General features: G+C 34.7%; 1 protein-coding gene across 1 annotated transcript in view; it reads left to right on the plus strand.

Annotated features, from left to right (window-relative positions):
- Nucleotides 1-15,895, plus strand: part of ARFIP1 (ARF interacting protein 1) — an 83,006-nt gene that overhangs the window by 51,990 nt on the left and 15,121 nt on the right. Inside the window, 2 exon segments of the mRNA XM_080671897.1 lie at nucleotides 3,460-3,617; nucleotides 8,932-9,106. Of these exon segments, the coding sequence (XP_080528023.1) occupies nucleotides 3,460-3,617; nucleotides 8,932-9,106 (333 nt within the window).

Below are 15,895 nucleotides of genomic sequence, written 5' to 3' on the forward strand. Positions count from 1 at the left end.
CATATTAAATCTCCAAATAAAGACAATAATAAAGTCTTTTCCACCTAATGTGATACAACTGTCCTGTAGACTATTTAAGACATATTAACTCCCCAGAAGAGGATGCAAAGTCCTTGGGTAACGTTCACTTTTTTCTTTGATATACTATAACTTAAATACTATGATGTAAAGTTAACATATAGTGTTACATGATAAGGGGATAAGAGAGGGAAGGGAAAAACAAAGGTATTTATGCACACAAATGTATTTATGACAAAGTAAGGAAGAAATACTCATTAAAAGTATAGTCCTTATTTCTACAAATGTCCACATAGTCATAGCTGCTTCCACTACCCGTTCTATATTGCATTTGCTTTCAGCCAGCCCCTTAGCCTGTCGTGGTCCTTTGCTTGGTAGGGTGCCCCAAATCATTGATATTAGTCACAGGTCATGGGAGTACTAAGAGAACCTTAAGGGATCAGCTATATTCCAGGCATACTCTTCCTTACCTCCATTGCAGAGTAGCAATCCAATTTTCCTTTGGTAATCAGGATCACTCATGCCAGCTTGCAAAGTTACTCCCTTCTTTGCCTGTTGATTCTTTTTTCAAATATATATTTTTAGTGATTTTTAGAGGCGGTGGGGGCGGGGGGGGCGGCGCGATTGATGAGAGAGGAACATCATCATCCATCAGCTGCCTCAGGCATGTGCCCTGACTAGGAATCGAACTGGTGACCTCTTGGTTCCTGGGTCAATCTCAACCGCTGAGCCACACTAGCCAGGCCTCTTGATTCTTTATGAGAATAACTTAGCAAGGTGCAGTAGTGAAGAGTTGGTGTCCACTGTCTCCCACCTTATGCTGTATTAACTGAGATCCGTGGAAAATACTTAACACGGGGCCTGGCACATAGTGGTACTGAATAAATTAGGATGGATGTAATAGCTGTTGATGGGATTATGACATTTAGAAGTTGAGGAAGAATTTAAAGATTAGTCCAATTCCTTCCTTTTTTAGAGAAACAACATCTACCAGTAAAAAAGCCGATGTCCTGAGGGTGATAGGAAATGATATTTTAACAAATATCTGTCATCTGTCTGAATCTTTATACAGATTATCTCATTATACTTCCTATCAGGTGTGTATGGGAATGATCTTCTTTTTATTAATAAGGAAATTAAAACACAAAGAATTTGAATTCACAAAAGATACAAATCCAGTCAATGGCAGAATCAAAACGTGAACTTCCAAAGTTGTTTGAATTACCAAACTAGACTTTTACCATTTTATAACATGCCTTCTGACTCCTAGTTCTGTTATACCATGGTACCTCATTAAATTGTATTTTCTCAATGTAAAGGATAACATCTACATCAAAATTAGGAAAGTTCACACAACCCAAATTACTGTCAATTATCAATTAATACTTATCATTATATTTTTTACTGCTGTATTGTTTAAAATAACCCATTTGTTATCAATTACATAATAATTTATATTACTAAAACTTGATGTTTTAGAACGAATCAGATGTTTTAATTATTTAGTCCTAATGTGTAAGTTTAATGGGAAGTGCTGTTCATTTACATCTGGTAAATTTGCATCTGGCAGATGTAAATGAAGTAGGAACTGCTAAAGAATAAAAAAATTTTCAAACTTTGTTTTCTCCATATGTAGAGTAACAATTTTTTTAAAAAATATATTTTATTGATTTTTTACAGAGAGGAAGGGAGAGGGATAGAGAGCTAGAAACATCGATGAGAGAGAAACATCGATCAGCTGCCTCCTGCACATCTCCCACTGGGGATGTGCCCGCAACCAAGGTACATGCCCTTGACCGGAATCGAACCCGGGACCCTCCAGTCCGCAGGCCGATGCTCTATCCACTGAGCCAAACCGGTTAGGGCAAGTAACAAATTTTTAGATCAGGGAATTGGACTGGCTTTCCTTCTTCGGTGGCAGATTAGAACCACAACTTTGTTCTTGATGTATATACTCTTTTATTTGTTTAGTTTATTTGTAATTACTAAGGCAATTCACAAAAATGTGTAAAATGTCCCTGTCTAACAGAATAGTAACGTAACTTATCAACTAAATGAAGTTTAGGAATTATGTTTTATCATATTTTCAGTGCCAAAACATTTAATTATTTATATATTTATTCATAATGCATGTACATATGTATATTTCTTCCTAGTGTCCTAATTATTTTATGTCTTTTACTACTATATCTCTTATAAAAATGCTTTTTTATTCTAGCCAGTTAAGTTTTCAAATTATTCATTAAAATCTTAAGTTTTATATACATTCTCATCTCAGAATTATAGGTGAGATTCACATTTATGAAACAGAATAGTGTCAGTTTTCTTCTCCTTTCTGCTTTGAATTTAGGCCAGTTTTTCTCATCTGTAAATATAGGATTTCAAATTCTGCAATATACTATTTCTGATGCTGTTTCATCTTACTTTGTTCTAGTTTTTTGTTTGTTTTTAGTAAAAGAGCAGCCTTCTAGGATGTATAGATTTTCCTGAGTCCAGCGTATAGAGTACGGGACCTCTAAATGGAAAATACTTTTAGCATAATAAAGATAATTTTACTTTCCTGCTGTTTATTAACTGTTGAATATATTATCTCCTAAAAATTTAATTATAGCTATAGCACTAGTATTAAATTTGCATCTTCTAAGATTCAAATTAATTTAATATTACATTCTCTTCAGCTAAATTAAAAAATTTTTATAACAAACTTCAGAATTCTCAAACTGAGTGATACATCTTACAATATGGTCAACATTTTTATTTGGTCTGATGTGTTCCTGATAATCTGTTAATTAATCAAACTTTACTGTAAAGCTTTTACTGCTGAAAATTTAGACTTAGTCCTTGCCATATCTGAAGGAGCCATGTGTAATGTTGCTAAGCCAAGATTCAGTTTATTCAGAGAAATGAATTCAGTGGTGTTGAGTGATCCTTCCTTAGCTGTATGCCCAGATAGACCTGAACTTGGGCGTCAACTGGTCACTAAGTTTACAAAGAAATGTGTATTATTAATATTTATACTTCAAAGAGATTTAGTCAAAACAGAAAAGCGCAATCTATTTTATGTCTGAAAGTTTTAGCCAATTGTTACCTAATTTGGTTGTGAAAGTTATAGTTTCTCTGATTAATAATCTGCTATATTTTTCTTCCTAACAGCTGTGCTTACAGTATAATCGAAACAAAACGGAGAAATGAAAATATTCTTTCTAGTACAAAGTAGTTTAACTTTTTAAAATTATTTATTTTGCTATGCATCTGAGCTGATGACAATTTTGGTAATAATATAGCTAGTTATAATTTAGATTTCTATTTTTTTAAACATTGACAGAAAAATTGTATAGCTAGATTTCTAAATCAAATAATTTCCCATTAGTAATATTTGAGAGTTTTAAAATAAATTTACTAATTTATTACTAGATAAGTTAAGGTGACTTTTTGTTTTAGGAAGAATTTGGTTATAATGCAGACACCCAGAAGCTACTGGCTAAAAATGGAGAGACTCTTCTTGGAGCCATTAATTTTTTCATTGCCAGTGTGAACACTTTGGTGAATAAAACAATTGAAGATACATTAATGACTGTGAAACAGTATGAAAGTGCCAGGTTGGTATAAATTTTCATTATATTATCTCTTTTACAGATGGCATGCAATTCTGTAAGGATTTTGTTTGTAGATAAGAGAAACCAACTCTGGCCAATATGGGCAGTACATGAATGTATTAGGTTATAGGATAGCCTTTGGAACCAACAGAATGGCAGGAAAAGAGAAAGCCAAGATAATTCCTCAGAAGAATCTAGTTAGGACCCTGATGCTGGGTACCCCTGGTCCTTGATGCTGCCACAGCTACCATAAAAATTTTCCAAAAGACCCCTGAATATTTGCTTCATTGCCTTTAAGGTGCCCGAATGAATCTTGGTCATGTGCCCAAACCCTGGCTGCTAGGGAATAAGGAGATGAAGGCTCTCCCAGTTCCAGCTTCCTTAGAAGGGGACAAGGCCTTGTGTTCTACCAGGTAGATACTAGATGCCCTCTATAATCTGTCCTAAGCCTACCTTTTCACCCTTATTTCCATTGCTTCCCACGGTAAGCAGTTCACTGCTTCTGCAATAGCCAGACTCATCGTTTCTATTTCTCTTGAATTTACAAGCTCATTTCTGCCTCTTTGATTTTGTTCATGTTGTGGATACCAACTCCCTGATCTTCCATTTATCCAGATTATAACCAGCCTTCAAACTCTTTCAAATTTTACCTTTTATATAAATTAAATATTTGCCTTATATTGTCATAGCTGTGTATAACGCAGTGTTTTCATACATTTTATATACTAGTATACACACTCACACACACAATTTCTCCATCTCATTACCATCCTATTAGGTAAACAAAGTACATATTAATAAATGCTTACAAATGTCTAAAAAAGTAGCAGACCCATGATAGCAGTTTTCAACTTTTGATTCCAGATTCAATTCCGCCCACCACTACCCCCTCACACACACAACTCATTCAAGGCCCCTTGAAGTGTTTTTTTTCTTCTTACCACTTGAAATTTTATTTTCTGTTATACTTTTTGTAGTGTAATTGAAGTGCAAACTTTACCTTCTAGAAGTTGAACTTTACTTTTTGGCCTCTTGCCCTAGTTTAATGATGTGAGAAATGCTTATGCAAACTCTAAATTCATCTAGTCTTTTTTTGCAGTTAAGTGCTTATTCTTAAGTATGTATTTTCTTATGCTTTACATACATTAAAAGCCCAAATCACTTGGAAAGTTAACTTTGATCTTTCCACAAGAAGAGATGCTTCTATCCTATGCTATGTTTGTAATTTTCAATTTAATATTAACATATGTGATTCTTAATGATTTGGGAATGAAGGTTAAGACAGATAGCTGAAGGGGCTCAGTGCCATAGTTAGGTTTTGGACCTTTTTTTTTTTTACTTTATTATTTACTAACATAGTATTAAAATCAGAAGGTGGAAAGGAAGAAACAGAATCTATCAATAGGATATTCCTCAGTAACATTGAAGGAGTCTCTCAATAAGATATATTTCAGTAGGAATTGCTTCAATAATATTACCAGTAATTGGTTCTCCAATTTCTATTTAAAGTCCTCTCGTGAACTTGACTGTATGTTTCAAAGGATTCATTTCTATAAATTCTATTTTATTCTTTTTCAAATCTGTCTGTTCCTTATAATGTCCTAATTTGTTCATAATGAATACTCTTTATCTCTTTAATCATTTTAAGCACTCTTGTTTTAGTATTTGTGGGATTTGAAGTTGAAAATTCTTTTGTTACAAAAGTATCCCCAGTTAAACACTACATGAATCTAGTTCTGTTTCTCTACTTTATAATTGTCCACCTATTTTGAAATGTATGTACGTAGTTATTAAAAAATACTTTTCAAAATGTAAAATTTATTTTAGACATGTAAATCTTTCTCTTCAACCTTTATTTCTGACATGCTTTTAAAAATATTAGCTCATATTAAAGAAAGACAAATTTATTAGATAAGTCACTCCATACATATTTTTTATTTAATTTGCAGAGAAAAAAAATAAGCCTCTAGACATTGAATGGTTTGCTCACTTGTAGAGCTAATTTAAAACCAAAATGAGAACCATGAGCTTCCTACCTTCTACTTTTGATCATTAGGCCTCAAGCTTGAACTGCATTTTTTAAATCTCAAATTTTCACATCTTACTATAGAAAATAATTTTCTTATAATGAGAAATCTGACAAAGCACAATGTGATATAAGATCTCAGTTTATTCAATACAGAGGTTTGTTTGAAACTTCAACAAAATTTTAAGTCAAGTTATATGTACTTGGTAGCTGATTATCAGGAAACCTTTAGACATCCTTTGTGTGTGCTTTAAAAACCACCACCAATAATGACCTCACCCATAATTTGTTCTTTTTATTGAAATTACAGCATACGATTTTATTCATCAAGTTTAGCTTGGGGTTTGACTTTTCTGTGCTTTTTATGAAGTAACTAAGGAATTGACTGGTTGTAACACTAAAGCATTGCCTACTGAGGGATAACATGTAAAAAAGAATCCCAGATTAAAAGTTTCTCAGTAGCTGAATTTTCTTCTCTGTCAAAACCAGAATTTACTGACTTTTAGGGCAAGGGTCAGCTATTTGATCCAGCACAGAAAGTGGCAATTTAGGCAGACGTTTGGGTGGCCTTTTAATGCTCCCCATTGTGCATTGTGTACAAGTATTTCCTAGCCCTCTGGTGCTTTAAGTATAAAAAATCAAATAACAGCCCATTCAACACTTCTCTACAGCAGCACCAACAAGGGAGTCAATTGTAGTCAAGACTTTTCAAATATGGACACCTATTCTCTAGAAGTTTTACATAAAGCATAAAGTAATCAACTATCACTAACTTTGTTGATATGGACTCAATACTGGCAGTTGAAAAGTTACATTTTGAAAACTTAGTATGCTTCTCTTTCTGGTTGTAATGAGCACTGTTAAAGAAGCCCTTATGGAAGGTTTTACTTTGATACCATCTACAAACTCTGAATGTAAAAATTAAGGGAATATAAAGTCAGCATTATAACTTTGATTATGCTTAAATTAATTACTATTGTTTCAAAGATGTGCTCCAAGGCAATTGAAGGATATTTGTCTTCACATTAAGCCACCACATACTACTATTTATTTTTGTTCTACTTTTTTCTCTTTTATTTTTTGTATTTTTTTTTTTTTTTAGTAAGTTTGCTTCTAGTTATTGCTCTTCTAATGTGGCCATAATAATAAGCACTCTAAAGATATTAGTTAATACCTGGAATCCTGACTGCTTTATATATATGAAGCAGAAAGAGATAAAATAGCTGAAGACATTAGAGCCAGGGAAGGATACAGTGGTCATCCAGTTGGCTATATACAGTGGAACCCATGGAATTTAACCAACTTGTTACAAAGTCAGTCTTGCCTCCTAAATCTTTAGTATCTGTCTCCTCCTCAGCTCCAGTGCCATTGTCCTGATTCAGTGACTCATTTTTCTTTTGCCCATAATCTTCTAATTGGTTTCCTTGTTTCTGATTTCTTAATCTTCAACTCCAGTTCATCTTCCATTCCTTACACTACTACTGTAATTGCACATGTTCTTTCTGTGGCTTCCCATCCCTTGTCCTATGGATTAAATCTGATCCCTTTAGCATGGCCTTTAAGCCATGCTTAATCTCAGTCTTGTCTACCTGTTTGACTTTGATTCCTTCCATTATGTGGTCCAACTTCAGGTTCTAACATACTGAATTACTTTCCAAATGTTTAATGGTATCTTACAACCGACAAAAATATACCTTTGTCCATAGTATTCTCTTCCTGGAAAGTTCTACCAATTTCCCTGCCCCAATCTACCTTTTAAGCTTTTATCATCCTCTAAAATTTTATTTTGGTGTTTTAATTTTACTCTGAGATGCCTTTCAAACATCTAATTATGTATTTCTTCCTCTTGATTTCCACTCTGTTTTATCCTCTCTCATGGCAGTTTCCGTCATATTATTTTGTTGTAGTTGTTTAAGAACTTCTCTCCCTCGACTAAACTTCTCAAAGATAAACTTTATCTGTTGATCTTTATAGCTCTACTTTCTAGCACAGTGCCTGGAACATAGAATGTGCTCACTTAATATTTGTTGAATGAATCAATGTATCAGTGAATGAATGAATGATTATTTGGCTCAGAATGATCAAGTTTGTTCAATTCAGTACATGTTAAGAATAAATTAGGTTCAGTATATTCTTTCTCAAGTCTTATATACAATATATTTTGACATTTAAAATATTCGTAATTTTCAGAAAAGGAACTGATTTGTACTAGAGAGATTTAAATAAAGAGCATTATTTTTAGGGCATAAGTTTTGTGGTGCTGACTTTGACTAAATTAGAGGTCACTTTCTTCTTGGCTGAGTAATTAATACTGCTGGTAAGTCACTGTTTAATAAACAAGATATTATTATACTTTCACAGGTGCTGTGTTTGAGGTGTTATGAGGTGCTTCTGGGGTCATGGAGTGATAGTGGATGAGGCAACTATTTCAGTTAGTTGTGGGAGAATATTAGGGGGGTACATCTGAGGGAACACAAGGTGGTAAATGCTCTATGATAGATTCTGTGTCACATTCTGAATACTAATGTTATAGAAATCCATCTGGAGTTGTGCTGTCTTATATGCTGAGCCCTTGAAATGTGGCTAGCCTGAATTGAATGGTGATGGGAGTGTAAAATACATGATGGATTTCAAAGACTCAATATCCCCCAAAAGTAAAATAGTTTATTAACAGTTTTTTTACATTGATTACATGTAGCAGTGATAATGTTTTGGATTTTTAAATAAAATGTATTATTAAAAAACATGTGAAATTAATTTTTGTTACTTTAATGTGACTACTAGAAAACTTTGTTACATATGTGGCTTGTGCTGGAGTTCTGTTGTACATTGCTGACATAAACTGTACTTGAAGGACTGCTGACCCTCAATTTAACTTCCTTTTATTGGTTTATTTTAAGTATCTCATTCTAAAGTCCATCCTCACCTGCTTTGCCTTATCAGTATTAACTAGATCACTATTCTTGCTCTTGTTAGCATTAGATTTTGACGTCTGTCTTTTTCAAACTGGTTTTCACATTTTGGAAATTTTACTTGTCAGTTAATAAATACTGTGCTTTGGGAGGAATAGTTAGTGAGATTAAGGGGTAGCTTGTTTCCCGCCATGCTTATATTAATAGTTTTTGGTATTAAAGAAATACATCATTTTAAAAGCATAAGGTATAAAGTATATGTGAAAATTATTATCTATTAAGGCATAATATAAGACTGTGATGTATGTACTTCTGACTCACTTCTTGAACCTATTTCACCCTGTTTTGTAATGTGCTTCACTTACTCTCTTTTTTCCAGGATTGAATATGATGCATATCGCACTGATTTGGAAGAACTGAATCTTGGACCACGTGATGCAAACACTCTGCCAAAGATCGAGCAGTCACAGCATATGTTCCAAGCACATAAGGAAAAATACGATAAAATGCGCAATGATGTTTCTATCAAGTTGAAATTTCTAGAAGAAAATAAGGTGAATTTATTCTTTACTTTCTGAGATCTTTCTATGAACTTTTAAAAGTCACCCTAAAGAGTAATAAATAGAGAGTTTTTTGTTTCTGTTAACTCTTTTTCACGACAGTTGCAAAATGGAATTTCACCTGTAATTTTCACCTGCAGTGTTTGAGTTATTAGAAGTATCCAAAATATATTTACCTTTCTGTTATAAAAGTCACATTAACTCTACTGTCCTAGTCTTTCATGTATAACAATTGGCAAAAAAAAGTTTTATAATGATAGATTGCTCTGGATGTTTTAAAACCTTTTTATTAGTGGTAGGTACAGATTTCAGGAAGGGAAAAATATTCTTTGCAGTAACTGGTAAATGAGGAATGACTAAAAAGTCCAGCTTAGAGCTTCATTTGGCAAAATCTAGATGAAATTAGCAAAAAAATCAATTTTCCACGTTATTTTCATGTAACATGAACACATCTGAGGACTAGGATAGTGAAAGCTGAGATGGACCTACTTACTGTAGGCTTCACTTGGAGATGGATTCATATAATATTACTAGATACTAGAGGCCCATTGCATGAAGAGATTCGTGCAATAGGCCTTCCTTCCCTTGGCTTCCAGCGCCAGTTTTCCTCCGGCACCTGGGACCCAGGCCTTCGCTCCTGCCGGAGTCTGCCGCCTTTGCTGCACACTCCGGCCAGAGTCTGCCTTCTTCGTCTTTGCCGCAGGCTCTGGCCAGAATCTGCCGACTTCGTCTTCACTGCAGACTCTGGAGTCTGCAGTCTTTCTTTTCGCTGTGGCCCGAGCGCCGCTCCTGTAGATCCCTTCGCCCCTCCCCCTGCCCTCCCTCTCATAGCAGGTATCCTGCCCCGCCCAGCCACTCCGCGCCTGGAGCAGCTGGGCGGCGCCATCTTTCTCCTCTAATTTACATATTCCTGCCTGATTGGCTGTTGGGCGTAGCGGAGTGATGGTTAATTTGCATGTTTCTCTTTTATTAGTGTAGATGCTACTTAGTTTTGGTTTAAGTAAAGAATAGGTTCCCATTTTAACATGTCTTCCATTACATGCATATTCAATTTTGTGAGCGAGCTGCAGTTCTGGAAGTGAGAGAGTCAATAGGTATAGTAGCTCAGTTCCATGGAGAGGGAGTCCTACCATTGCACATTTGTGGTCCCTTCCTGTGCTTTGCACATCTTCTGAAGCCATGATAGGCCTTCAACTCTGCTTCCTTCCAGGTACCCTCTTAAAATTATTCTTCAGTTTGAGTTGTCTGTTGGTATCTTCTTCTTTGCCTTAGCATTTTCTTAGAAAGTCTTCTGGTTACCATAAAAGCTGCAGAATGATACATTTCCTTGAGCCCTACCAAGTCCAGTACTACCACTCCCCCTTTTTAGCTGCAATGGGTGAAAAATAATTCATGTGAAAACACTACAATGAAAATAAAGTAAACTTCAGCAGAGTTATCAGACATTTTGCCTGGCATCATTCAAACAAGGGCACAGTGCTGATGGTGAACTCATAGAAGGCATCATATTAGTCATTCATATATGTGTCAGTGATGCTGTGTAATATTTTTATGGATATGAATATATCGATACTTAGATATAGATGTATATTTTAAATATGAAAATATTTTGACAAACTGCCCTATAATGGATCAACACTAGGCAATGTAGTGCTAAATGAAGTATGCTAGAATGTTATGGGCTCTACCCAAAGCTAATTTGAAGGGAAAGTATTTGGGGGTTCAGGACTTTTGCAAACAGAAAATGATTGTAGAAAATTTGTAAAATGATAATTGCATTCCATTGGGATCTAATGGTATTGTGTGTTATTCTCTGGATAGTGAAATTATGGGTAATTTTTGTTTTCTATATATTTTTTAGTACTTTAGACAATTTCTATTAAAGGTTGTGTTGTGTTTATTAAAAGGAGAAAAAGTCCCTAGCCGGTATTGCTCAGTTGGTTGGAACGTTGCCCCATACACTACATGGTTTCAAGTTCTATTTCCAGTCAGGGCACATACCAGGTTGCAGGTTCGATCCCCAGTCAGGGTGGGTGCAGGAGGCAATTAATTCATGTTTCACTCTCACATAGATGTTTCTCTCTCTCTCCCTCTCCATTCTTTTTTCTAAAAAAGAAAAGGAGGGAAAGTTATTTTAAAAGAATCAGTACCTTTAAACCAGCTACACTTATATAGATTTTGCCAGAGTAAGTAAAAACGAGCAGATTGCACATGAATAGACAATGGCCATTTACTGCTACTTCTCTTACTGTAACTATTTTTGAAACTTGACAGTAGGTCCCAGATTTAGACATGAATCAGGGAAGGCACTTTTTATCAGTTGCTATGCATTTTACATATGTTCTATCACTTAATTCTCGTAACAACCTTCACTGCAATAGCTGCAAAAAGGCAAGAATACAGTGACTTTAAGACTGCATGCCAGGCCCTACCCAAGTAGCTCAGTTTGTTAGTGTTGTTCTGATACACTAAAGTTTCAGGTTTGATCCCCAGTCAGGGCACATACAAGAAGCAACCAGTGAATACATTAATAAGCAACAGCCTCAGCTGGTTTGGCTCAGTGGATAGAGTGTCGGCCTGTAGACTGAAGGCTCCCAGGTTTGATCCTGGTCAAGGGCACATGCCTGGGTTGCGGGCTTGATCCCCAGTGGGGTGGTGTGCAGCTGGTCAATGATTCTCTCTCATCGTTGATGTTTCTATCTCTCTCTCCCTCTCCCTTCTTCTCTGAAATAAATTTTTTTTAAAAAGTGGAACAAAAATTGATGTTTCTCTCTCTAAAAATCAATAAATGTTTTTTTAATTAAAAAATAAAAAGACTGCATGACAGGGATTGGGAAATCAACATAGGAAGCTGGTTTGGCTTGAAGGTTGTGGAGGAGGAGGGTTGGAAAATTGTTCTATTTAACCCTGTGTTTAGTTTGAGATGATGACAAGATAGTCAAGTGGAAACAATGGTAGGAAGTTAATGATGTGGGTTTAGAGTTGGGATAAGCAGGGCCAGAGCTTCAGAGAGAAAGGTTTGGAAGTCATCGCTTTGAAATTAATGTCATTGTCACATCTCTTCTTTTGACCTTCCTTACTTTATAACAAGAAAATAAAATTGGCTTTATTCTTAAGGATTTTATGTTCTTGGGTAACCTAGAGACATTCTTTGTTTTTGGCTTTCCATAGTTGTTATCAAGCTAAGTTTAAATTTGAACTCAGTAATCGACTATGTCTAAAATAAAATCTGTAAGTAAACTCTGATCTTTTTATCTTTTTTTATTTAATTCTTCAAAACTATAAAGAGATCATGTTGGTCTCTGTTAAGCAATAAGTAACTATAATTTGGATGAAGATAGATCCATGAGAAAACTTTTATTTTTTGTTATTGTTGTTGAGCAACTTTTACCCTTTTATTGTTATAGCTCTGGCAAAGGGAGGAGAAAACAAGCCTTTAGGCTGAAGAACTGTCTATCATCCCTGCTTGCTTTCTTGGCAGTTTGAATACCTCAAATCTGGGTTTTGTTCTTTTGTTAAACTACAGCCGAATTTGTACCTTAATATCTCTTTTAAAATCATTTGTCAGGTAATCTACTTAGCACATGAATTTAACAACTTTTATATTTTTTAAATATTGTATGTTGAATTTTTTTTAAACAAAAGTATCTGAAACATCGGTGAGTGTGCTATTTTGTAATTTGATGTCCTAAAGGTTACTGCTTTTTTAAAAGGCGATTTTTGCAGCTTTGTGGAGGAGGCTGTAGGGGCTCTCTTTTGATTCTCATATCATGGCTATTGGAGTGTCTTCCCATAGCAACACTTCTCTTGTAAAATGAGATGCCAAGTAATCAAACACCCAGAATATGCATAAAATAGAAAGCAAATAGTCATTGAGTAAAGGACTAAGAACCATTCCTATGACTATTTTAATAGATTTTAGTGGCCCAACATTGTGAGAATGTTTTTGCTTGTTTTGTTCTTAGAACTTTTTAGCATTTTTTTAGAAGAATTAAGAGGTAGATTCATAGCTATATTTTAGAAAATTGAGGTGTTTAATATATAGTTAGTCTAACCTTCCTTCCCTGGCAAAACATAGGGAGTAGGTATGTAAAATACAAACATTCCTGTGTATGTGCATGCATTAATGCTGAGTAATACATGCACATACTTATATTTGTCATAGATTTCTGTTTTTAGAAATAGTTTTATCCTTAATGGAAAACATTGAATTATTCTACTGTTTACAATCTGTACTCTCTATCTTTAACCTAAACAACCCTTATTAATCTCTTGATATGCTCTTCCTTATTTACTAAACACCAAGGACAAAATGAATTAGGCTCTTCTAGTGTTTCTCCTTTTATCAATATTTCTCTTTTTCTAGACCTTCAAATAATGTAACTTGAGCTATCTTGTGGATTAACACAGTTTATTTACCTTTGATTGCTCCTTTCAAGGTTCAAAACAAAACGTAGGTTAAAGAGAAAAACATGGGCATTTCTATTTCTCTGTAGCCTTTGTGATAATAGGTGCCATGCCTTCTTTTACAGCGCTCTTGATGCCTAGCAATGGTGTTAAATGTATAGTAGTCATTGAGCAAATGCGTGTTTGCATTTCTTCCCAGAATTAGTGGTTCACTGAAGGCCATTGAGAGAGATGGAAGTAAATGGGATAGAAGGATGAATCCTGATTACCGCACTCTTTGCTTTAGTTAGGGCAAAGCTCACTCTTTCAGAAATGCTGCTATTGTCTGCAGTGTGTACTGTTTGCATGGAAAGAGGAAACCAAAAGTTAGAGAAAAGCATGCAGATCATTGGAGCAACCCATGTTTATTTTTTTAAAACAACTTTTTATATGGCTTGGAGTTACATAGAACATGAAAAAAGTATTTTAAGATTAATGTTTCTCTTAAGATGATTATAATTTAACTCGGGTAGTAAATCTCTTTTCAGGGTTGTTAATTTATTAGGATAAAAAGAAAACACTGTCAAAGATTTAACAAATTATTTTAGGATATAAATAAAAAGTAAGGATTCCATTAATTTTATTATATTCTTATTCTAAGGATAAAATACACTCTTTAAAAGTAATGTCAGTTAATTAGCTATAATCATTACATTCAGTGTTTTTTTCCATTTATTATATTTCAGTGACTTAAAGGATGACAAGGGGGCAAAAATGATGAACCAGACTTGGGATCCATCCTGGACATGTATTTGATTTATATAGTTACTTAATTTAAAATAAAATAAAAATTTTTTCTCAAAAATCATCCTGATTCTTAGGTTGATAAAAAACTTGTTTTTCCTCCTATCACGCTTTATATATAATCAGAATACAGTAATATTCCTGTATATTAGGATTTTAAAAATATATATTACAGACTTATTTTATATGCATCTTATTATGAATTTAACTTTCAGAGAAAAATCTTATGAACTAAAGTGGTGAGGCAGGAGAAAGAGGAGAATACACAGGAAAATAAAAACACCTGGAACAAAGTAAACATAGTCCTGTAATATGAGACAACTATATAACTGTATATGACTCAGTGGCTGTAATAGGAAATATTCAAAGCCTAGTACATTTTTGTAAAAAATATGCTATAAATGTTTGGAAAAGCTTAGAGGGAAAATTCTTTGTTCACTAAAACTTCTCTTTGAGCCCTGGCCATTGTGGCTCAGTTAGAGCGTCATCCTGTACACCAAGGGGTGACATGTTCAATCCCAGTCAGGGCACAAACCCAGATTGCGGGTTCAATTCCCAGTCAGGGTATATGTGGGAGGCAACCAATCAATGTTTCACATCCATGTCTCTCCCCGCCTCCCTTTCCTTTCTCTAAAATCAATTTTAAAAATAATTTTTAAAAACTTCTCTTTGAGAACAAAACATACAAACCTCTGAATTTTAAAAAATGGATATTTGTTGCCAATTTTTAAGGAGTGTGTTAATCATTACTTAATATGTATAAGCATATACATTCTTGAAATCTCTTTTTCCCCATTGTCAAAAGAAATTACTCTAACTTCTTTTTTTGATACTTTTTAAATATTTATTCCAATGACTTACTGTTCTTTATTTCTTTCTTTCTTTTTTTTTTAATATATTTTATTGATTTTTTACAGAGAGGAAGGGAGAGGGATAGAGAGCTAGAAACATCGATGAGAGAGAAACATCGATCAGCTGCCTCCTGCACACCTCCCACTGGGGATGTGCCCGCAACCAAGGTACATGCCCTTGACCGGAATCGAACCTGGGACCCTTCAGTCCGCAGGCCGACGCTCTATCCACTGAGCCAAACCGGTTTCGGCTGTTCTTTATTTCTATAACTGGAGGCATAAATAGTATTGACTCTTGTATTTGCTCATAGGTCAAATGAAATTAAGTTATATATGTAAAAGAACCACACCTGGTTCTAGATATTTAAAAATACTAATAATAAGCATTAATAGGTTGAAATGGATAAATATAATAAGCAACCTCAACACTGCGCCAGATATTATTACCTACATTTGGATCCTGTGAAACCTTCCCTTACCCTTGCATCTTTACATCCAGACTTAATTCCTAAGTATATTTCATCCTGTAATCCTATATAATAAAAGTCTAATATGCAAATTGTCCCTTGACTGGGAGTTCAACTAGGGGGCGGCTCCAGTCAGCAGCAGTGGCAGGCGGCCAGGGGAAGCGAGGCCCCAGCTAGCAGCTAGGGACCCTACCCGTGTATGAATTTCATGCACTGGGCCTCTACTTTGATATAATTTCATGTTGTTGTTGTCCTTTTTTTCTATTCATTTAACA

This window comes from Plecotus auritus (genome assembly GCF_963455305.1).
Source record: "Plecotus auritus genome assembly, chromosome: 6".
NCBI classification, from domain to species: Eukaryota; Metazoa; Chordata; class Mammalia; order Chiroptera; family Vespertilionidae; genus Plecotus; species Plecotus auritus.